The 23794-nt window shown below is 47.0% G+C and overlaps 1 protein-coding gene across 1 annotated transcript; it reads left to right on the plus strand.

Annotated features, from left to right (window-relative positions):
- Positions 1 to 1260: 1260 nt before the first annotated feature.
- On the plus strand, positions 1261 to 23188 carry NIPSNAP1 (nipsnap homolog 1; the record flags this gene model as incomplete). The annotated part of the gene is made up of 10 exons (XM_080918489.1): positions 1261 to 1358; positions 13220 to 13347; positions 13554 to 13599; positions 13855 to 13949; positions 18194 to 18264; positions 18398 to 18538; positions 18813 to 18844; positions 19128 to 19222; positions 20566 to 20649; positions 22280 to 23188. 10 exons carry the CDS (start codon positions 1261 to 1263, stop codon positions 22342 to 22344), a joined length of 855 nt encoding a protein of 284 aa, XP_080774615.1. The 3' UTR covers positions 22345 to 23188.
- Between the last annotated feature and the right edge of the window lie 606 nt (positions 23189 to 23794).

The following is a 23794-nucleotide window of genomic DNA, read 5'->3' on the forward strand; positions in this document are numbered from 1 at the left end:
TGGGGTCTCAGGAGCTAAGGCGAGACCTAGCTAGCCAGATTCACAGTCTGAAGCAATCTAGAAGTTACTTATGCCCACTGTACCTCAGCACACAGAGCGGGATTTATAGTTAGTGGGCTGGCATTCTTTTTGTTGGTGTGTCTCTGTCCCTGGGTCTCGTGTCCCTGGGTCCCAGGGATCAGCAGGGAAACCATCTCTGTTTGTGTGGGCTGAGGGAGCAAATATAGGGCCCCAAGTGAATGGAAGGTGGAGGGAAAATGGTTTGTTTGTTTGTTTGTTGCTGTTTTTTAAAATTCTGTAGCCCCTTGTCTCAGCCTCTTAAGTGTACCACCACACTCAGGCTTTGTAGGAAGAGCATCCTGCTTGCTCAGATACTTGCCCATCTGTCTGAAATGGCTGAAGAGACCACGGTTCAGCCATTAAAAGCTCTTGGAGGAGATCTAGTTTGGAGTCCAGCACCCATTAGAGTACCTCAAAACCTCCTTTAAGGGCTGGAGAGATGGCTCAGCGGTTGAGAACACTGACTGTTCTTCCTGAGGTCCTGAGTTCAATTCCCAGCAACCACATGGTGGCTCACAACCATCCGTAATGAGATCAGATACCCCTTCTGGTGTCTCTGAAGACAGTGGCACACTCACATACTTAAAATAAAAAAATAAATCTTAAAAAAAATACCTCCTTTAAAACTCCAGCTCCAGGATATTTGAGGCCTCTGACCTCCACAGGCGCGCGTGCAAACACACACACACACACACACACACACACACACACACACACCTTCTAAAAATTGTTACAGAGTTTGTTCTTTTGATGAGGTAAATATTGTCTGTTGATCCCTTGACCCATAAGAACCCAAGGTGTAGACAGAACACTTGCCTAGCCACGTTTGAGATCCTGGGTTCCAGCTCCAGCACCCAAGGAGGAAGGGAACTCACAGGCACACATAATTTGTGAACAGTATTAAAGACTGTTTTTAGTTTATCCTCAGAATGTCCAGGACATTCGACGCCTACAATTAACGAGATGAATTTCCAGGTAGAGAAGGGGGAAAGGTCGTTGAAGAGAACAGAGCCAGATAGATAGCCACAGAGTTTCAAGAGCTCGGAGGTGTGGGTGTGGACTGTGCTTCTGTAGATTTGGGGAACTCCCACCTGGTTCTGTTCGAAAGAGAGGCTAGCGAAGGGAGGGCGTGGCTTTCTCTAGTCCTGCCTCCGCCTCTGGGCTGGGGCGTGGCCTTCCTCCAACCTGCTCCGGTCCAACATGGCTCCGCGGTTGTGCATCATCTCTGCAGCGGCACGGCGGCTGCTCACGAAGCCCGGACCCCGTGCTGGGGACCTCGCGGCTGCGGGTGCTGTGCGGTGAGAGGCCAACGGGGCTGACCGCGTGCCCGGAACAGGGGCAGGGGAGGGGGCTGGAATGAAAAGCAGAGACTCTCGGGTTTGGAATTCAGGGGTTAGAGGCAGAGCTGCCAGGATGTAGGCCTGTGGGGAGGCTGAGAAAGATGGGGAAGGCGAAAAGGTATGGGAGGTTTTGTTTTTTTTAACAGGTTCATACTACATGTGGTTCGACCTCGGCATCCTCTTGCCTCTGCCTCCTAGTTGTGCGCACTACCATGCCTAGCTGGGCAGGTTCTTTGTCCTGTTTGGGACCTGGATCTGGGCTGAGAATAAAAAAAAAAAAAATGAGGTGAGTGGGAGGGACAGGTCTTGAGCCCTGGAGCGGGGGCGAAGGCAGAGGATAGTGGCAGCCTTTTGCCTGGCCTTTGTGATTTAGCATGCGCCGGGGTCTTCTGAGCCAGGCTCCTCCACCCTCAGGAAGTTTTAGAAGGAAGGAGAGGAGGACTGAGGTTCGGTGGGAATTCCCATCGTGATTCCGCGCCCTGCTTCGTACAGGTGGGTCAACAGAATGGGGTGGGAGCTGTTCAAGGTCAGTGTCCCTGCCGTGCGGAGGCAGCTCTGGATGTAGGGCCCTGGTCTCATGATGCACTCTGCACTTTGTACCTCCGCTGGTGGCCTCCTAGGAGAGAGGCTCAACTTTGGAGGGCTTGGCCTCTCCTGACTGGCTCTGGGCTGCTCCTCCCTCCTTGATGCCACGCCTGATGCTAACCCCATCTCTGCACTTATCACCCGGAGCACTTTTGACCAGGCGCTTTTCCCTAATCTCCTGTTTCCCCAGCCCCACACCCTCACAGGCTTTAGGATAGGGTATGTTCAAAGAGCATTAGCTAAAGACGTGAGAACCTCCTGCCGTCACACCTGTGGAAAGGGATCTGCATTACTCCGGCTCCAGTCCAGGGGTATGTAGCCTTGGAGTTCCGTTAGATCGCTGTGCGCGGAGACTTGGAAAACCCAGATAGAAGAGTTGGGACATGTGCCTTTCACCTACGCGCTGAACAGTGAGGGAGAAGCCGACATTGGGAAAGGAGCCTGGATTGTACCTTGTAAACTCGGCCTTTTCTGGAGGGATGACCTTGGGTAGGAGGAGAAAACAGATGAGTCTGATAGGATTGTTTTCTGTTGCTAGGAAAAGAACTCAGGCTAGTGCTTTCTCTACCAAGTAAACCATATTATCTCCAGCCCTCATTGGATTGTTGAGGCTTAAAGAGACCTTGCCCAAGCTTATGCCTCAAGCAATTTGTCATGGTGAGAATTGAAGGGACATCCAGGAAAATAATCTTTTATAACATTAAAAAATTAATTTAAGCCTGGTATTGGCACACTCCTTTAATTCAAGCACTTGGGAGGCAGAGGCAGTCAGATCTCCAAGTTCAAGGCCAGTCTGGCCTACAAAGTGAGTTCCAGGACATCCAGGGCTACACAGAGAAACCCTGTCTCAAAAAGAAAAAGAAAACAAAATCGGGGCCAGGTGTGGCAATGTACACCTTTAATTCCAGTACTTAAGAGACTGAGGCAGGAGGATCTCTGAGTTGGAAGTCCTTATAGTTCCACATATCCAGCTCCAGGACGGTTAGGCCTACATAGAAAGATAAGCAAACAAAAATTATTCTGGGGACTAGAGAGGTGGCTCAGCACTTCAGAGCAACGGTTCTTTAAGAGGACAGAGGTTGATTCCCAGCTCACTCAGGTGCTGGCTCACAGCTGTCTGTTACTCTACTTCCAAAGGATTTGACGCCCTCTTCCGGCCTGGTCTCTCACAGGCACCACGTGTGCAAGTGGTGCACGTTCAGGCAAAGCACAGACACATAACATAATTTAAAAACGATTTTGTGTGCATATGCAAATGAACATTTATATTTGTGTGTCTGTGTATGTATGTCCATGTTCATACTATGGCACATGAGTGGAGGTCACCTTGTGGCTACCAGGCATCAGCTGGTGCCTTTATTTACACTGGCACAAGATCATCTATTTTTTCTTTAAAGAATTTTACTTTTATTTATGTGTGTGTAGAGGGGAGAGAGAATGAACAGGTGCACAGGAATGCAGGTGCCCATGAGTGCAGGTGCACATGAATGCAGGCACACATGAATGCAGGAACACAGAGATGCAGGTGCACATGAATGCAGGTGTACAGAGATGCAGGTGCACATGAATGCAGGTGTACAGAGATGCAGGTGCACATGAATGCAGGTGCCCCTCAGGCCAGAAGATGAAGTTGAATCCCCTGGAACTGGAGCTCCAGGCAGTTATGAGCTGTCCTACCAATGTTGGTGCTGGAACCAAACTCAGTTTCTTCCTTTAACCACCAAGCCAGGTGTCCAGCCCATAAAATCATCTTTTATGAGACCGTGTTTCCCACATGAAGATACTGAGGCTGAGAAAGGAACAGACAGTTAGTGGTAGCTCTTTTATGTGGCAGACACCCAGAGGTCACAAGGATGGGGGAGGGGCTAGAGCAGCCTGCTGCTTCTGATTTAGCAATCCTGGAAATTTGATGGTGAGCTTCCATTTCCTTCTGTGTAAAATGGGTATGGTGATCCCTGTGACACTTTCCCCAGGATTGCTGTAAAGACGTTGAACGCTGACCAAACCCAGTAGTGACTTGCATGGCTTTATTCAGGTCTCCTACACTGAGACCTGAAACCTTAGACTATTTCTTCTTGCTGACCTTCAGCGTGCTCCCTTACTTTCTGGAGTTGCTCTTGGGGCCAGCAGTAATACTTTCAGTCTCAGAGATTTGGGGTAAAGAGGACAGCATGGTTAGCCCTTTATGTAATGAGCCATCTTGCTGGCCCCTCATTGTTTTAAAAAATGTACTGTGACGGGAGAGGTGAATATGATTAAAATACATTGTACAAAATCCTTAAAAAACTAATACATTTTTAAAATGTACTATGAAGATTGGCTTTTAGTACATAGTAGCTGCTCAATAAACAATGCTATTAGCCAGGCCTAATGGTATATGCTTGTGTTCCTATCACTGGTAGACTGAGGCAGGGGAATCATGAGTTAGAAGCTAGCCTGGGATATATAGCAGGACTCTTTTGAAAGAAACAGATAAAAAGAAATTCTTGTTGCTCCTACACTAATCTTGTTAACAAAACTTTAGTGAGTTTTGCTGGTTTTGCTTGTTTGTGTGTTTATGTTTCCTCTTGTGGGGATCGAACGTAGGACCTCATGCATGCTAAGCAAGTATTCTACCACTGAGCTACATCTGCAGCCCTAAACTTTAGGTTGAAAACACCTCTCCCATGACAAGCAGAAATGTGGTCCCTTTCTAAAGTCAGCCAGCTCAAAATGAGATATTTTAGGACCTACAGAGCGCTGAGCTTCCCAGTCTAGAAGGTTCTGAGGTTCTTGAGCCGTTGCACTTGGCGTGGCATCAGACTGTTGAGTGTGGCGTTAGGAGTGTAAGATCTACAGTAACCGCCTAAGGAAATGGAAATGTTCCGGTCTAGGTCAAATAATGATTGAGCTGAGCCAAGGCATTGCGTTTGCTCTCGTGGGGGATGGGAGGGTGATAGTCTGCATAGTCTGGGAAAAGACGGAGCTGTCAGAAATGAATGAAAGATTTCCCAGCCCTCTGCATAGATGCTGCTGCCGTTCCTAGCCTGTGCTACTTATTTGGTTAGGGTTTTTTATTTATTTATTTATTTTAAACATTTATTTATGTATTATATATAACTACACTGTAGCTGTCTTCAGACACACCAGAAGAGGGCATCAGATCTCATTACAGATGAATGTGAGCCACCATGTGGTTGCTGGGAATTGAACTCAGGACCCCTGGAAGAGCAGTCAGTGTCTTAACCACTGAGCCATCTCTCCAGCCCTGTTTTTTTTTTTTTTTTTTAAGATTGAATGGACTTGCTTTATTTGTGTGCCCGTTTGCATGAGTATATGTGAATGATGTTTATGTGGGAACCTGCAAAGGCCAGATCTCTCGAACCTGGAATTATAGCAGTAGTTGGTATTAACCACCGAGCACCTCCAGCCCTTGGTTTGTGTTCTTGACAGAGTCTAACTCTAGCCTGGAACTCCCACAGACCACACCAAGCTCTACCAGCCTCTGCTTCCTGACCGTGGGCATTAAAGGTGTGTGCCACCAAGCCCAACCTGTTTTTATCTTCAGTTGTGTGCATATGTGTGTATCTGAGTGTATCTGTGTGTGGATTTGTGCAGGTGAGTGTAGACCAGGTAGGTCAGAGGGCAAATGAGAGCCCCTGGAACTGGAGGTGGTTGTGAGCCACCAGACATGGTGCTGGGACAGAACTCAAGTCCTCAGCAAGAGCAGGAAGTGCCATCTTACCTGAGCAATTTCTCTAGCCCCAATAGTGTGTGTTTGTTTTGTTTTGGGGACAGCGTTTCCTCTATGTAGCCTCCCTTGTCCTGGAACTCACTATTTAGTCCAGGCTAACATCCAACTCTAAAAGGATTTGTTTGTTTGTTTTTATGAGTACACTGTCGCTGTCTTCAGACACACCAGAAGAGGGCATCAGATCCCATTACAGATGGCTGTGAGCCACCATGTGGTTGCTGGGATTTGAACTCAGGACCTCTGGAAGAGCAGTCAGTGCTCTTAACCACTGAGCCATCTCTCCAGCACCTGCTTGGATTTTTTGAGGCAAGAGAGTCCAAACTCAGCATGTGCCTGAGAATGGCCAAACCTGAGGATGCTTCACCAAACCCGTCCTGTGTAGGCTTCCAGAACTCTGATTGGGGTTGGGAAGATGGTGTCATAGTGAATAGTGTTAACTCTGTAGCCATGAGACCTGGGTTTGGATTCCAGCACCCATGTGACAACTGGCGTGGTCTCTCATGTACCTGTAGCCCCAGTACTGTAGTGGACAGAGGCAGGAAGGTCACTGGGGCTTGCTGGCTGCCAGGCTGACTCAGGGGTAGGAGAACAAACCCCTAGGTCAAGGAGAGACTCTGTCTCAAAGGACTAGAGGAGGAACCAACTGCCTTTTTCTTGTGAGTGCAGATGAGAATGAATCACACACACTCACACACACACACACACACACACACACACACACTCTAAAATTCGGTTTGTAGCCATGCAGCTGTCTGTGATTCTAGCACTTCCAGACAGGATCACCAGTTTGAAGCCAGTCTGTGCTGTATAGTGAGTTCCAGGCTGGCCCAGGTTGAGTAATGAGCCTTCCCTCCTGGCCAAAAAAAGTTAAATTGCTGGATCCACCACATAATCTCATCTCCAGAGCTTTTGTACCATCGTCTGGGATGGAGCCTGAGTTTAGAAGGGTTCTTAGGCTGATAGTGTTAGTCTAAGAAGCACTGTGGTAGGGAACTTGCTCCAAAATCCCCACATTTAAAAGGGAGCTAGGATCTAAAATAGAGCTGTAGGGATAGTCGGATTTTGCTTTGTGGCCATAGAGTAGGCAGTGGTTTTCAATCTTGCTAATGCTGCAACCCTTTAATACAGTTTCTCATGTTGTGGTGACTCCCAGCCATAAAATTGTTTCAATGTTATTTCACGACTGTGATTTTGTTACAGTTAGGAATTGTAACATAATTATCTGCCATATAATTCCCAAAGGGGTCTGACCCACAGGTTAAGAACCCTGAAGCAGAGGCATGTTATTAAAAAATGCTTTATGGCTGGGGAGATGGCTCGGTCTGTAAATTGCTCCCCATGCAGACATGAGAACTTGGCTTCAGCTCTCCACCATCCATGTGAAAAGCCAGGTGTGATGTGTCCCTGTAACCAAGTGCTGGCAGGAGGGACAGAAGGCTCCTGGAGCTTGCTGTCCAGCTTGTCTTGCTACACGTCAAGCCCGGGTTAGTAAAAGGTGATGTTACAGAAACTTAAGGAGGAGAGCAGTAGATAGGTGATCAGTGTCTAGCACTCAGGCATGTGCACGAGCACTTGCCCACACACGCAAAGACACACACACACACACACACACACACACACACACACACACACACGCGCGCGCGCGCAATGGATGCTCATACAAACATGCACATGTACGCACACATGAATGTATGCATACACACACACATGTGCACATACATGCACGTACTTACACATTCTACACAGACAATGCTTTAAAGAACAGAGTGTAGCTGGAGAGATGGCTCAGAGGTTAAGAGCACTGACTGTTCTTCCAGAGGTCCTGAGTTCAAATCCCAGAAACCACATGGTGCTCACAACCATCTGTAATGGGATCTGATGCCCTTGCCTGGTGTGTCTGAAGACAGCAACAGTGTACTCATAGATAAAAACAAACAAACAAACAAACAAACAAATCATAAAAAAAAAAAAGAACAGGGTGTAGAGTCCTCGTCTGGCACATGCCAGGCCTGGCTTCTGTCCTAGCATTGCAGGAAACAAAAGATACTTCACAAAAATTGAGGAGCAGATTAAGGAGTGGGAAATGGGAGGGAGGAACGCCATTAGGAAGTTAGAAGTAGTGATGTTAGCGGCTGTCCACCATGTTAGGCCTTTCCGCTAATAGTCCCATCCTCCACCCCTATTTTACAGATGAGAGAAAGATGAAGCATTAATGGGTTTGTCCTCGAGACACCGACAAGTCCTTTTATTCTGCTGTGGTGGCTGGAATGGAAAGGCCTTCTGAGTCTGAGTTCACATCCTGGGTCAAGACCTCCCTTTTCTATAACTTTCAGGCTTTAGTATTTACCTATCTTCATCATCTATCCATCTATTTTACATCTGTGCCTCTTTCCCATTCATTTGTTTCGGAAACACAGATGGGGCATGTGTTGTGTGTTAATCTTGTTCCAGTTAATAGAGACACAACAGAACACACCAGGTCCCCACCAGTCTTCCTGAGGGTTTCATTGCTGTGAAGAGACACCATGACCATAGCAACTCTTATTTTTTCAAGACAACGTTTCTCTGTGTGCAGCCCTGGCTGACCTGGAACTTGCTTTGTAGACCAGGCTGGCCTCAGACTCACAGAAGATCCGCCTGTCTCTGCCTTCCAAGTGCTGGGATTAAGTGCCACCATGCCCTGCTCATGGCAACTCTGATAAACGCAAACATTTCATTGGGACTGGCTTACAGTTCAGGAGGTTTAGTCCATTGTCATCATGGTGGCCAGCAGGGCAGTGTCCATGCAGACACGGTGCTGGAGAAAGAGGTGATAGCTCTATATCTTGATCTACAGGCAGCAGAAGGAGACACTTCCTCTAACAAGGCTTCAATAAGGTCACACCTAATAGTAACACTCCCTACAGGTCAAGCACTCAAACATGAGTCTGTGGGGGCCATTCCCACTCAAATCACCACACCACCCTAGTGACGTGTCATGGGGTAGGGGCAAACAATAGAGTGTAATAAGTCTTTTGGGGGGTTTGATATGTTTAATCCTCTCAACCTTCATTCAGTGCTGGAGATGAAACCCAGCAAGTCATGAATGTTGGGTAGGCAAATATTCCCATGGAACTATATCTCTAGCTTAGATCTAGAGCGTTGCATGTTCCTGCAGAATGAACCAAGGGAGCAGAGTGAGAGGCTTGGGCAGGACAAGGGTAGGAGTGTATCAGGAATTCACCGGTAAAGTGAAATTTGAACTCTTTTCTTTTTTTTTAAGATTTAGTTATGTGAGTATACTGTGGCTGTCTTCAGACACACCAGAAGAGGGCATCAGATCCCATTACAGATGGTTGTGAGCTGTCATGTGGTTGCTGGGATTTGAACTCAGGACCTCTGGAAGAGCAGTCAGTGCTCTTAACCACTGAGTCATCTCTCCAGCCTGAAATTTGAACTCTTTGAATGTGCACTCGAGGGCTGGAGAGAGAGAGCTCAGTGGTTAGGGGTGCTTGCTGCTTTAGCGGAGGACCTGGGTTCAGTTCCCAACATCTACATGGTGGCTCCCAACCATTTATAACTCCACTTTTAGGAATCCAATGCTACTTTCTGGCACCCATGTGGTGTACAGGTAAACACCGTAAGTAAATGCATCTTTTTTTGAAAATGTACTTAAGGCGGTTGGCTTGAAATTGAAATTTCCTTTGGGTCTGAACAAGTCTCTTATTAAATTTTTACCTATATAAAAGATCTTCCTGGGGTAGTGCTCTTAACTGCTAAGTCTCTAGGCTACTTGTCTAGAGAACCAGGGTTTTATTCCTGATACCCATATGCTAGTTCACAACTTTCTGTTAACAATAGTCCCAAGGGATCTGATACCATGTTCTAGCCTCTTGGGAGCCAGGCATGGAAATGGTACACAGACATGCATGCAGGCAAAATATCCATATACATAAAGCAAAATAAGAATTAATAAAAAAGAAAAGATCTAGCTGGGTGGGCTGCTGTCTTGTTTATTCAACACAGGGGAAACAGACCGGCAGGCAGGATTTGAATGGTAGGAAGAGACAAAGTATTAAAGCTCCAGGGACCTCCCCTCCCCTCCCCAGCGTTGAAGCCCAGGACTAGCCACTGAATATTCACCTTGGCCACTACTGATGTTAATGAGTTACTGAGATCCTAGCTCTGGAGCAAAGGTCTGGGTGGGCAGATGGAGCCACTTTTCTGTCTGTCTGTACCTCCTCCTGGGGCCGTAGCTCACGTCCATTCCGAGCAAAGGCCACACTTTTCAGTGCCCCACTTGAGGGGCTGGTTTTCAAGTGGTGGTCTCTGATTTGTCTTTACGGCCCTTGGAAATTGTTTAAACAGTGAGTTTCAGCTTGGTCCTGTAGGGGGCGGTAGTGGCGTCCACACTCTAATGCTGTGTTTCTTAGGAAGCTCCTGTAGCGACTTTCCCAGCGCCTGCCTCAGAGGCTCCGTGCGCCATGCCTCACCACGCCTCCCACCTCACGACACTTGTCCTTTTGCTAATTGAACAGATATATGCACAATAGCTGAAGGAGCCCATGAGTAAGAATTTAACTCTAACCGTCTTCCCTCTCCCGGGTAAGCAGCACAGATCCCTTATTTGCTATTGCTTACTACCCTGCCTGTTGTTTTTGTTTTGTGTATAGTAAAGCCTTTGCTATGTTTGGGTCAATCAGTAGAGGATGAGGGATTGTTATGAGACGGTTTGAATCTTAAGAAATGTTGTCTCTCTGGAAGGTACAAGTACAGACGTACTTGGTGCTATGTGAGAACTTGCAGCTGCACTTGTCTTGGAATCTTATAAGACACAGGACCTGGGACACCGGGAGCTCTCACTTTTGATTATGGCCGTGGTCAAAAGGGACTGGGATTTGTGTGGGCTGTCAGCTCTCTGGAGCAGCAAAGGCCAAGAACCTTATATGGTGTTTGGATGAATAAAGTAACTGGGGTGAGCTAGCTGGGTGTCAGTCTTTTCCAAGAAGGCTGAACCCCCTTTTCTCTTTCAGAAAATGAAGGCTTAGCGTCTCAGTGAGTTTCTCTCTCTACTGTCGCTCTTATGACCTGCATCAAGCAATAGTTTTGTTTTTGTTTTTTTTTTGTTTGTTTGTTTTTTTTTGTTTTTGTTTTTGAGACAGGATTTGTCTATGTAGCCCTGGCTCTCCTAGAACCCAGAGTTCTGCCGCCTCTGCCTCCCAAGTATTGGGATTAAGGGGTGCACCGCCACTGCTCAGCTGGTTACTGTTTTTGCTGTGACCAGATACCCCCCCAAAAAAAGGAGTTTAAGAGCGAAATGGCCTACTCTGAGTGTACAGTGTATCATGACAACCAGAGCCTGGTGTAGCTGGTCATATTGTGTGTGGTCAGGATGCAGGGAGATGAATCCAGGAACTCAGTAGTTCTTCCCTTTCCAGCCTCTGTAGGGTGAGGGAGTTTTCTCAGTTAAACCTATCTGGAAGCACCCTCACAGAAATGCCCAGAGGTGTGTCTCCTAGGTTATGCCAAACCCAGTCAAGTGGACAATGCAGAGTAGATAGGGCAGCTTTTATTTTTCATTTCACTTTCTGTAGTTTTAATTGCCTGCTAGCAACTCTTGTCAGAAAATATGAAATGGAAAATTCCAGAACTGGACCACACTCACAGACACTTCATGACAGAATAATTGTTTTAGTTTGTCATTACTAATTTCTCACTATGCTTAGCTTATAAATTAAAATTTGCTCTCTTTCCCTCTCCTCTCCCTTCCCATGACGACTTCCCTGACCTCCTTCCTTGGGGCCAATGAACTTACCTCTCCGAGAGCAGTTTCCCAATGAACCTGCCTTTAATATAAAAAAAATTATAATTATAAATATATAATATGAAAAATATACCACTTATAGGTTAAACTTTTAATAAATATGCACATATAAAATATAATATACGCTATATAAAACACTTGGGGAAAATGATGACTCAGCCATAAAAAAATCACCAAGGCATGAACAGAGTTTACTGAAAAACACTGCCAGAAAGCAGGAGTTCCCTGAGAGGGAAGTTACACCCCTGAAAAGGGATGGAAATGCTTTTTAAAAATAGTTAAGGGGTATATTACTTGGTTTTACCACTGTGAGATTCTTAGGGTCATGAGGAACCACATTATCCTGTTTAAGTCAGGCTTATGAACTGGCCATCAATGTGAGGATCGAGGAGTCAATAGGGGTTGGTTCCAGATGCTTGGATTAGACAAGGATGGGTCAGTGGTAGGAGCACTCACTGCTCTTCCAGAGAGCCCAGGGTCAGTTCTTAGCACCCACATTTTGCCTCACAATCGTCTGTAACACCAGTTTCAAAAGATTAGATGCCCCTCTTCTGGCCTCCGTGGGCACAGCATGCATGTGGCGCAGTTGCACGCTGGCAAAACACTCATACACACTTAGGAAATAACAGCTTTTTAAAAAGATATCACGGGCGGGGCATGATGGTACAGACTTTTAATCCCAGCACTGGGGAGGCAGAGGCAGGTTAATCTCTGAGCCTGAGGCCAGCCTGGTCTACAGAGTGAGTACCAGGACAGCCAGAAAAACTCTGCCTTGAAAAAACAAAATAAGCCTAAATAAAAAGACATCATGGGTTAGGCCAGGTTGTTAGAGTGGGGCTTTGCTTTTACTTTTGGCCTTCCCCCCCTCCCCTGTGAGCCAGGTATTCTGGGGTGGCCGTGTTGTAGAGGGGCTCAGGGTGAGGATCTAACGGTGCATTTTGTAGTAAGTTCTGCAGTTTGTACAAAAGTTGGATATTTGTTGGCTCTGATGAGATCCAGTAGAAGGCATTTGGATTGGTGGTGTCAAAGACCCGACAAGCATAAAATGCTCTATTCCAGAGTTAATCTTGAGGCCTTTCCAGGCAGAAGAGCAACAGCTGTCCTATGCTACGGGGTCTATTGACTTGGAAGGGTGCATAGCTGGGCTCTCAGAGGGGCCCAGGATTTGAGTTCAGAATTCCCAGTTGTGTTCTCCTTTCTTCATGTACATGCAGAGAAAAGAGCTTGGCGAGGCAGGGGAAGCTGCTGGGGCTACAGAAGTTCTGTAGCACGTCGTGGAAATAGGAGGAAGGAACTTGTAAAAATTATATCCCAGAACCCAGAAAGGCAAAAGAAAGAGTCGTGGTTACTCATTAAAATAGAGGGATGGCCTGCCTTAGGAGGTCCAAGGGTCCTATTTAGTAGGCGTCAGGCAAGGTGAGTTTGGGGGCTGTCTGGGCAACTGCCCTTGTGTGGCCAGAGATGCTGGAGAGAGGTAGCAGGCCTCCTAGGCCCTATAAGGGTTACAGATGCGGGCTGGGCAGCTGGGATCTCTTGAGGCCACTGTGTCTGCCCAGATGATGCCGTTTCACTCTCTGTAGCTGCCGTGGGATTCCATGGCCCTGTTTCCAGAAATGTAGGTCACGAGGCTAGAGGAGCATGGGAATTATTGGGGCTCCCGGGCCTCCACGTCACCCTCTCAACTCCTCTGTCCTGCAGATTCTATTCCAAGGACAGTGAAGGCAGCTGGTTCCGCTCCCTCTTTGTTCACAAGGTGGATCCTCGGAAGGACGCCCACTCCACTCTGTTGTCCAAGAAGGAGACTAGTAATCTCTACAAGATCCAGTGTGAGTAGCTACTGAACTGGCTAGCTCCACCCTCAGGCTTTTCTGTGGGTGGGGCTTGGGCAAAGAGATGAGAGGATGAGGACGGTCCATGCTGTGCTGAGAGCCTCCTATTTGGTCTCACTCTGACACCCCTCCTTCACACACACATTCATGAGTGTGTAAGTATTGCACGTACCTCACTTCCTGCCCTCTGTCCTGTGTTACAGTTCACAATGTGAAGCCCGAATGTCTGGATGCCTACAACAGTCTGACGTGAGTCATGAATTGTTCCCAGTCGCTTCTAGGATGTAGGGGCTAGGGGCCACCTTTCCCAAGAAAGCCTTCAAACATCCTCTGTCTGTTCTTCTGACACAGTCAGGGGACATAGATTCTAGAGCTTTCCCTAAGGGTTTCTCCCCTACTTTTTAGAGAGGAGACAAGCTCAGCCCCGAGGCTGGGTTGGAACCTCTATCTTAGGGCCTTTGGTGACCAATGCGAGCCCTACCCCTTGCTATGCCCCTCCCACAGGGAGGCTGTGCTGCCCAAGCTGCACCTGGACGAGGACTACCCCTGCTCGCTTGTGGGCAACTGGAACACATGGTACGGGGAGCAGGACCAGGCAGGTGAGGTTCCCTTGTCTCCGGTGCCCTGCTGCCACCCAGTCCTGATCTTGTATCTGTCTGCCTTCCTCTCTGCAGCATCTCTGAGGGTATGGGGAAATGTGTTTCTTTCATACCTCATTGCCCTACTCAGTGTTCTCAGGCACCCGAGAGGCCCGAGAGTCCTCTTTTGCTGGTCCCATACTTCGCCACATCCTCCGCTCACTGTGCTGCCCTGTGTATGACTCCCTGGTTCCCCAGCCAGAACCGTTCAGCTCTGGTTTTTCATCCCTTGCCTGCTTTACTTGGTTCGATTTACCAGTGTTTTATTTTGTTTGAAACGGGTCTTACTGTGTAAGTCCAGGCTGACTTCTAATGGGTACTCTTCCTGCCTCGGCCTCCTGAGTGCTGAAATGCTTTGATCGCTTGTCTTTTGTTTTGTTTTGCTTGTTTTTTGAGATGGGCTTTCTCTGTGTAGCTCTGGCTGTCCTAGAACTGCTCTGTAGACCAGGCTGGCCTTGAACTCAGAGGCTCACTTGCCTCTGCCTCCTGAGTGCTGGGATTAAAGCAGTGTTTATCAACTTTCCTAATGCTGCTACTCATTAATACAGTTTCTCATGTTGTGGTGACCCTCCAACCATAAAATTATTCTCATTGTTATTAGGTAACCATACTTTTGATATTGTTATAAATTATAGATATCTGATCTCTGCCTTCTGTGGAGGTGTGACCCACAAGTTTAGAAACAGTGGATAAATACACATGTGGCCATGCTTGGCTTACTCACTTGCCTTTTAAAGTAGTTTTCAAATCTGTCATCTGTCTGTCTATGCATTGTGTGTGTGTGTGTGTGTGTGTGTGTGTGTGTGTGTGTGTGTGTGTGTGTGTGTGTAGTGCACTATGCCTGTGGAGGTCGGTGGACTATGGTTCTTATTCTTACCTTGTTGAGGCAGGGTCTCTTTTGTTTCTGCTGCTGCATGACATGCACGCCAGTCTAGCTTACAGATGTGTGCTTCTGCACCTGGCTTTTTCACTGGGTTCTGGGGAAATTCAGTTGGTCAGGCCTGTGTGGCAAGAGCTTTTCCCTGCCAATCCATTTTACCAGCTCTCACCTGTCTTGTGGTTTTATATTTTGTGTAGACATGGCATCCTTCTGAAAGACTGGATTCTTTGCATATTTGCTGGGCTAGGGACTGTCCCTGATTTTCTGACCTTTAGTATTTCGCTCTTCACTCTCTGATCATTCACCCTTAGCTGTCTATACGTGTCTGTCTTCTCATATAGGTAGTGAGTTCTGGAGGTCAGGGCTTATATCTCTTTGTAATACTGAAAACCCAATAAAAACATTTCCTCTCTTTAAAAAGATTAATGCTGTAGGGGCTAGAGAGATGGCTCAGTGGTTAAGAACACTGGCTTGTTTTTCTAGAGGTCTCAGGTTCCATTCCCAGCATCCACACGGTGGCTGGCAAGTTCTGCAACTTCAGGAAATCCCACACCCTCTGCTGGCCTCCACTGGCACTGCATGCACCTGGTGCACAGAGAAACATGTAAATACTTATAGAATGAAAAAGTAAATAATCCTCAGAAAAAATTTTTTTTCAAATCATTTATGCTACCTGGAGAGGTAGCTCAGCAGTTACAAGCAATATTGCATTTGCAGGAGACCTGAATCCAATTTCTGACACCCATTTGGTAGCTCACAACCATCCACAATCCAGTTCCAGGAAATTTACATCCTCTTCGGATCTCCATGGGTACCAGGCAAGTATATGGTGCATTTACATGCGTGTATGCATGTAGGCAAAGCACTCATATACATAAAATTGATTTTGAACAACAACAACAACAACAACAACAACAACAAAATTGAGACAGGGTTTCTCTGTGTAGTCCTGGCTATCCTGGAACTCTGTAACAACAACAACAACAACAACAACAACAAAATTGAGACAGGGTTTCTCCGTGTAGTCCTGGCTATCCTGGAACTCTGTAGACCAGTAATCCTGTAATCCAGAATTTAGGAGACTGAAGCAGAAGGATTGCTGTGAGTTTGAGGACAGCCTGGTCTAGAGAGTGAGCTCCGGGCCAGCCAGGGTTATAGAGTGAGGCTGTGTCTTAAAAACAAAAACCAAAATCAAACCAAACCAAAAAAACTACGAAAAGTTTCAATTCCTGGGTCATCTTTGACACACATCAGGTGCCACTGATAGGTCTGCCTGGCTCACAGCAGCTATCAGTGGAGAGTGTAAACATTGCCAGTGTGGTAGATGGTTTGTATGGTTTGGGATGGTACAGCCAACACCGACGGTCCTCTCAGCTTCCCTTGCGTACTCCTGACGACAGGCGCTCAACACCTCATCAACCAACTTGTCTCAATCCTGATATGTGTTTTCAAAAAGAGAAAAAAAAATCTATGAGCCTGGCATGGTGGTATACATCTGTAAACTTAGTACTTGGGAAGTAGAGGCAGGAGTTCGGGACCAGTTTGGTGTACATATCAAGTTCAGGCCAGTGAGAGCTTCATAGAGAGATCCTGACTCAAAAAATAAAGTTAGAATCTGTTAAAGAGGAGGACAGTGCTCTGTAAGCCTCTGCTCTGTCTTGGTCATAGGCATTAGCACTGATAAACAAGGACAAGCATTTGCCTTCAGCTTAGCACTGCTTCCTTTAATCTTTGATCAACATGACTGGCAACAGAACCCTTGTCTGCCATAAATAAAATACCACAGACTCAAAGAACACAGTGTATTTTCTAACGCTGGAGGCCAGAAGGCAGACATTAAGATATTGGCTCTTTCTGGGCTTCCTCCGAGGCCTCAGGGAGGATCCTTCTTGCCTCATGCAACTTCTGGTTGCTAGAAACCCTTGGGATTCTTTGACATGTGGGCACATCAGTCTGAGAGCTCTGTTTCCTGAGTTACATGGTATTTCGTCTGTGTGATCTTTCTCTTCAAATATGGGCACCAGATACTGGATTGAAGTTCTATCCAGTGTTACGGAGGCTTAGCTCAATTATCTACAAAAACCCTGTTTTCAAACAAGGTCACATAGTGAGGCTCTGGCAGGGCATACATTTTTGAGGGGCTACTATTCACACCAGCAAAGAATATGACTGGGAATGTCTAATAGGAGAAAGAGTTCTCAGGGAGAATGAGGCTGGCCTCTCACTGGACCTCTACTGTCCACCAGGAGGTCATGTGTACACTGGCATCTCAGTATGTATCCTACCACTAACCCACACGCTGGTGCAGTCCTGGTATCCCAGTTTATTCCTTAGTTTATTTTTCTCCCCTTCCCTTGCTACCTTCTTCCATCTGTTCCTCCCTCCATCCTTTCTCGTTCTCTCCTTTCCTTCCTCCTCCTCCTTTTTTTTTTTTTTCTTCTTATTTTGACACAGCTTGGGCTGGCCTTGAACCTTTTGACCCTCCTGTCTCCTTTGTCACCAACCAATCCAGTTTTATGCAGTGTTAGGGATTTGAACCCAGGGCTTTGTGCAGGATACTAGCTGAGGTACACCCCCAGCCTGTTCCCTGGTTTCCCTGGTTACCCAGACACTGGTTCAAGACATTATCCTGCATCAGCTTCATACAAGGCCCTGTCTCTATATAGCTGCAGCTGTTTTATCTGTCTATCTATCTATTTATCTATCTATCTTAAGTTCATTGCCTTGGAAGGTTTCTGTTTTGTTATTGTTGTTTGGTGGTCTTTGCAATACTAGACATGGATATTGGGGTCTCTTGCTGTTTGGCGAGTGGTCTAGCCTGAGCTACAGCACCAGCCTTCTTAGAGTGTCCTGTGTCTGTCCATCAGACTTACTCCTTGTGTCCATCCTGGTTCTCACAGTCTGCTGTCCATCTGTGTGTCTGCTGCTGTTCCTAGGATGGAAGACACTCGGATCACCTTATACTTGGTTTTGTTTGTGATGCATTAGATGAAAGCCAGGTCCTTCTGTATGCTAAGCATGCTGTCGACCCCCTGGCCTCATCTGATCCTCTTGTTGCTGCTATTTAAGGAATGTTAGTGGTATTTTGTGGACGAGCATATTGAGTCCTAGAAGGAGTAAGATAAGATGCCATCAAGTTGAGCAGAGATAGCTGTCTCCTGGGCTTGCCGCTAAGTCCACCCCTCCCCCCGCCCCAACCAGTGCTATGCCTCACCAAGACAAATGGAAGGAGGAGGAGACATCCCCTCTACTGCCCTACACAGTCCAGCCTTGGTGTTAGTCAGGCTCCCTGTAGCTCCCTCACCTGTATTCCTGTCCCCAACAGTACACCTATGGCGGTTCTCAGGTGGCTATCCGGCCCTCATGGACTGCATGAACAAGCTAAAAAACAACAAGGTATCCCAGAATCCTGTGTGCATGTTGCTTCCAGTGGAGGGGAGTGTGGGACAAATACCTCTGCCACAGGGCATGCTGACAGGGTAGCATACTCCTTCCTCTGCCTTCTGTGTCTACGATGCTCTTCCTCCAGGAGTACCTGGAGTTCCGGAAGGAGCGGAGCAAGATGCTGCTGTCCAGGAGAAACCAGTTGCTTCTGGAATTCAGCTTTTGGAATGAGCCACAGCCCCGAGATGGCCCCAATATCTATGAGCTGAGGACATACAAGCTCAAGGTACCTCACTTCCAACAGCGCCCCCTTTGCCCTCTATCACCCCTGCTGTTGTGTTGATATACAAGAGCTCAGGGTAGGATGGCCTGATGCCTGTCCAGCTTTCTGGGCTCAGAGCTGAGGTATGTGCAGTGGTGTGCACAGCTGCACATCAGATGTGAGTCAGGGCCCAGGAACGAGGCCTCTGGCTCTGGGAAAGGCTAGTTTTCTATCCCTGCCCCCATGAGTTGGGAGTCCATGTGGGGCTCACTTCCTCCTCTCTCTGGGTCTCTTTCAGCCAGGAACCATGATTGAGTGGGGAAACAATTGGTAAGTTGGCACTAGGGTTGGGAATGTGGCAGTCCCTGCTGTCCTGGAACCCACTTTTTCTGGGCTGTGTCCCAGGAGCCCGGCATGCTCTAGCCCTTGAAGCTCTCAGAGAAGGGTCCACCTGAGCAGTGCAGGTTCTGGAGGGAAGAGAACCTAACCAGCCAGCAGCTGTACTCTCAGAATCCATCCCCTTGGCCCCACTTTGGACCTCTTCCAAAAAAACATGGCCACCTTGGGGGAACCATTGACTGAGCTTCTGTCTCATGTTCCTTGCCATCTCCAGGGCTCGGGCCATCAAGTACCGTCAGGAGAACCAGGAGGCGGTGGGAGGCTTCTTTTCACAAATAGGAGAGCTCTACGTGGTACACCACTTATGGGGTAGGTTGGAGACACTCAAGCCTCTGTTCATCACTTCATAAAACATGTGGGTGCTTTAGTGTTCCTATAGTTCTTACATCTTGCACCCTCAGACATAAACTAGCAAAAAGGCCTCATTTCACCCCGAGATGTACTGGGGGAGACGAGACAGGGGAAGACAAGAGGGTTCTGAAGGGTGAAATACAAATCCCAAGTGGAAGGGTGAGAAAGCCAGCTGTGAACTGTGGGAGGTAGGGGGTGCAGTGAGGTTTTCAGTGGAAGGAATGGCATGGTGAGGCTGTCGATGAGTGGACAGGAGAGTTGGACAGGGGAGCAACTGGGAAGAGTGAAGATGGGCTGGAGGGGGGACAGCTACTGAATCAGGCTGTGGGAATGAGTTGGGGTTTGTCATGGCTGTGGTGGGAGGAGGCGGTGGCCTCCTATGAGTTCTGTAGCTTTGCCAAGAGTGCCTGGTGGGGATCAAGGTAGGAAACTGGACAGATGACGTGGGCTGATGTCTGGTAGTGGCACCAGCATGCTCAGATTCATTGCTCTGTGATCAGTGGAACTTGAGAACAAATTGCTGGAGGAGGAAAGGAGAGGGTAGGCAGCTGTGTGCCTTTGTCTAAGGTAAGGGGGTCTAGGAGAGGTCATGGGATTGGAGTGTAATTCTGGGAGTGTTATATATTTAGGAAGCTGATGCTGGGCTAGGTAGATGGCGTAGTAGGTAAAGGCACTTGCCACCAAGACTGGCAACCAGAGTTTCATTCCCAGGATCCACAAGGTAGGAGCGATCTGATTCCTGCTACTTATCTTCCAACCTCCACGAACTCACCCTCACCATACATAAATATGTAAAGGCAGTAAAAAAATTATAAAATACATATGCATCCAACTAGAAATATCACATGGGCACTGAATATAGAAGTCCACAGGATAATTTGAGACTGGAAAGGAGCTGCCAACATTTGTATATGCTTCAAAACGCCTTAGCTCTACCACAGGGCCTTTGTACATGCCAAGCTCCCCACCCCCAGTACTTTTTCTCCAACAGTTTACTCTTGGCTTATTTTCATCTGCTAGCTCTGGAACTTCGATTCTAATTACTTATCATGGTTGTCTTCTCATTACCCAAGATCTTCTGTCATCTCTTTCCCCTGCTTTTTTAAAATAAATGTAATCATTGGAAATTGATCTTTTTAATATGTGTGACTGGATATTGACATAGCAGTGTTTGCTGACAGTCTAAGGAAGAGGCGTCTCAGGAAGAAGGGATAGTGTGGATTTGGGACAATGGGAGGGTTCCTGTGCTGAGGATAGGGTCAGGTTCTCTGAGGAATGAGTCTGTGCTGCCTTTCTCACAGCCTACAAAGATCTGCAGTCTCGGGAGGAGACTCGAAATGCAGCCTGGAGAAAGAGAGGTTGGGATGAAAATGTCTACTATACAGGTGAGTGTTTCCTCTGGGGGCCAGTGGCACCTTTGCAAGTGGCCTGCTGGGGGACCTGGGGATCCCGAAAGTTTCTCTGCAAGGATAGCTGACATCACATGATCACCTCTAGTGCAGAATTGACTCTTGTCGTGCGCCCATCCCCCATCCCCTCACCTTTTGAACCAGTGTCTTGCTGTGTTGTCCAAGCTCATTCTGAGTGAACATTTTTCCCTCAGTCTTCAAAGTTTCTGGGTTTACAGGCATGTGCCCCTGTGTAATGGCAGGAACTTACTTCGACATGAGTGTGACATTCCACACGATACAATGAGTCCTGAGGCTTTAGGATTCTAATAGACAAGTGATCTCTCTGTGACATGTGACCCGAGTCAGTTCTGTACCTCTCAGAGGCTGCCTTCTTGTCAGATGGTAATGTAGATCCCATCCAGGCTGCAGGGAGGACCGGGAGGTAGTTTATGGAAAGTGCTTTGTCCTGATAACATCAAGCATGCAGCAAGTTTTTTGAGTGAGTTTTTCCTCCAAGTGTTGCCACTGCTAAAAGCCCAAAGATGCATGCATGCAGGGTCAGCAGATACTGACTGAGCCTTCAGCATGTGCTGGATGGGCGGGTAAGTTGGGGGCATATGAATAAACATGAGCCTGCCCCACCCTTGATGCCTTTACAGTCAATCTTCTCCTGGGTAGGCAAGAGCATGTGTGCTGAAGGAGGTAGCATGAGCCTTGCTATTCCACGTGTGGGCCTAGCTAACAGTAGTGGCATCTACTGGTTACTTCAGAAAAAAAAATGCCTACTTAACTTCTCCTAACCTTCTGTGAACTAGATGTGTAGGGATTTGTATATACATCAGAGTCTGAGAAATTCAGCACAGGAAGCAAGATTCTAAACTCTGGGCTGGAGAGATGGCTCAGTGGTTAAGCATAATACTGTTCTTAGAGAGGACCCAAGTTCAGTCCCTGGACTCACCTTGGGAGGATCACAGCTGCCTGTAAATCCAGCTCTGGGGGATCTGACATTTTTCTCCTGACCTCCATGGGCCCTGTACTCACATGTATATACCCATATGTAAACATATATACCTCAGGCACTCTCCACTGACACCCCTAGCTGTACCAGAGGCAGTTGCACCAAATCAAACCCCAGGCCTTACAGTTCTTACCTTGCCACTGTATACCACTACAGTTCTCTCTTGTTGGTTGTTTTGGTGTTGGGATCAAATCCAAGATCTTACACATGCTAATCAGCATACACCTCATCATAGAACTGTAACCCTGGCCTTAGGATTGATCATTCTTCAACTGACCTCTGTGTCCTTGTTTTCATAGCATTAGGCTTTGTGTGTCTTGCTTGTTTTGGAAGCATTGACGATAGAATCCGAGGGTTCATATATGCTAGGCAGGTGTGAACAATCATAAACTGTGCAACCTCATTTTCACATACATAGAGAATGAATAAACATTTCCAAAATATTAAGCTTATTACCACCTAATCCTCTCTCATAACCATGGGCCTCTCTCAGGTAACAGTTGGGAACCCTTCCTGTCACAGGCTTTTGTGAGTTTTTGAGTGGCGACCAAGAAGAGTACTTCCCTTATCTTAGGCACCCTGTAACTTCTGCTTTTCTCCCCACAGTCCCCTTGGTTCGACACATGGAGTCACGAATCATGATCCCTTTGAAGATTTCTCCTCTCCAGTGAGGCTGGCACTGACTCCACCTCCATCCCTTTCTCCTGTGGAGTAACCTGGGACAGAGGAGCTTCTAGGCCAGCTGGCACAGTTTTCTCTTAATTCTGGAAGACCTCTGACGGGTGGTGTTCAGCTTAGGAGAAGATGACGTTTCTTGAGAACTTAGTCTGTCTATACCCATCCAACATCTCTTCCATGCTAGATGAAAATTTTAATTTCCCTAACTGCAGAATAGCCACCCTTTAAGCATTCACACATTTTCCTCTTAAGATTTGTCATCTCCAAGACATCAAGTCCCCAGCTAAACTGTGACCATGGCTTAGATGCATAAAAGCTGGCGTGACTAGCTGTTAGAAGATGCTGTATGAAAGGATATCAGACCAAGTATGGCCCAGGAACTCTCTGGTGTCTAGTTGTTTAAAAAGCAAGCCTGAGACTTAAAAAAAATAAAAAATAAAAAAACAAAAAACAAAACAAAACAAAAAAAAAAAGACAAAACAAAACCCTGGAACTGCCATGGACTCTGAAGTCATCAAAGTCAGGAGGAGATCCAGAATTCTACTTAAAGGGCTAGGAAAAGGATGGAAGTGAGAAGGATTGGGGTACATGAGACAGGCTTGAAACAGGAACCCTATAGAAGTAGGCACATAGGATTCAGAGTGTGAAATACAGAATTAGGAAGATTACAGAGATGACAGAGGATCTTAAGGGAGGACCCTGTTCCTAGACAGGAGAGGCTTAGCCTTGTTTTCCTACATAATGCGGTTAAAACCTGAATATGCTCCAGCTCTTCTGCACTTCTTCCTTCCTACCGGCAAAATACAGGCTGAGACCTACAGTCCCATCTTGAATTCTCTCTCCCAACTTGTCATTCTGTTAAGCCAAACCTTCATTTGCAGAACCACTAAGTCTGTGGAGTGGGTTCAGTGATTCTGGGGTCTCTTCAATGACCCCCCCCCATACCTCATGAACCCCCTGCTTGGCATGGTTTTGCTACCATACCAGGAGAATGTACTGGAATAGTTGATGGAACCAAATTAAATATTTACTGTAAATTGTGGTGTTGTCTTCATCTGCAAGGAATCTCAGTTGTCTACGGTAGGGCAGCTTTCAGTTGGCTGAGGGGTACTGTGGCCTTGATCTCTTAGGGAGAACATCTTCATCTCAAGCAAAAGAGGGAACTGTTACTGAGAAGCCAGGTATTCACCGTACAGGTTTCAAGCTGCAAAAGAACAGAATTCACTCCAGAAATGCCAAGAACAGGAAACACCTGAAGTTTACAGATACTGCATTAAGTACTGGTTTTTGTCTTGGGAAAACAAAAACTGATGTGCTAGTGTGAAGCGGAAGCAAGTGTAATACAAGATTACGCCCCGGCCTAACTCAGTTCCTTTTTTTTTTTTTTGGTGTAGTGATCCCGAATAGTATCAAAAGTCAAGTTAGAGCCGGACGTGGTGATAC

This window comes from Micromys minutus, assembly GCF_963924665.1.
Source record: "Micromys minutus genome assembly, chromosome: 1".
Classification (NCBI taxonomy): Eukaryota; Metazoa; Chordata; class Mammalia; order Rodentia; family Muridae; genus Micromys; species Micromys minutus.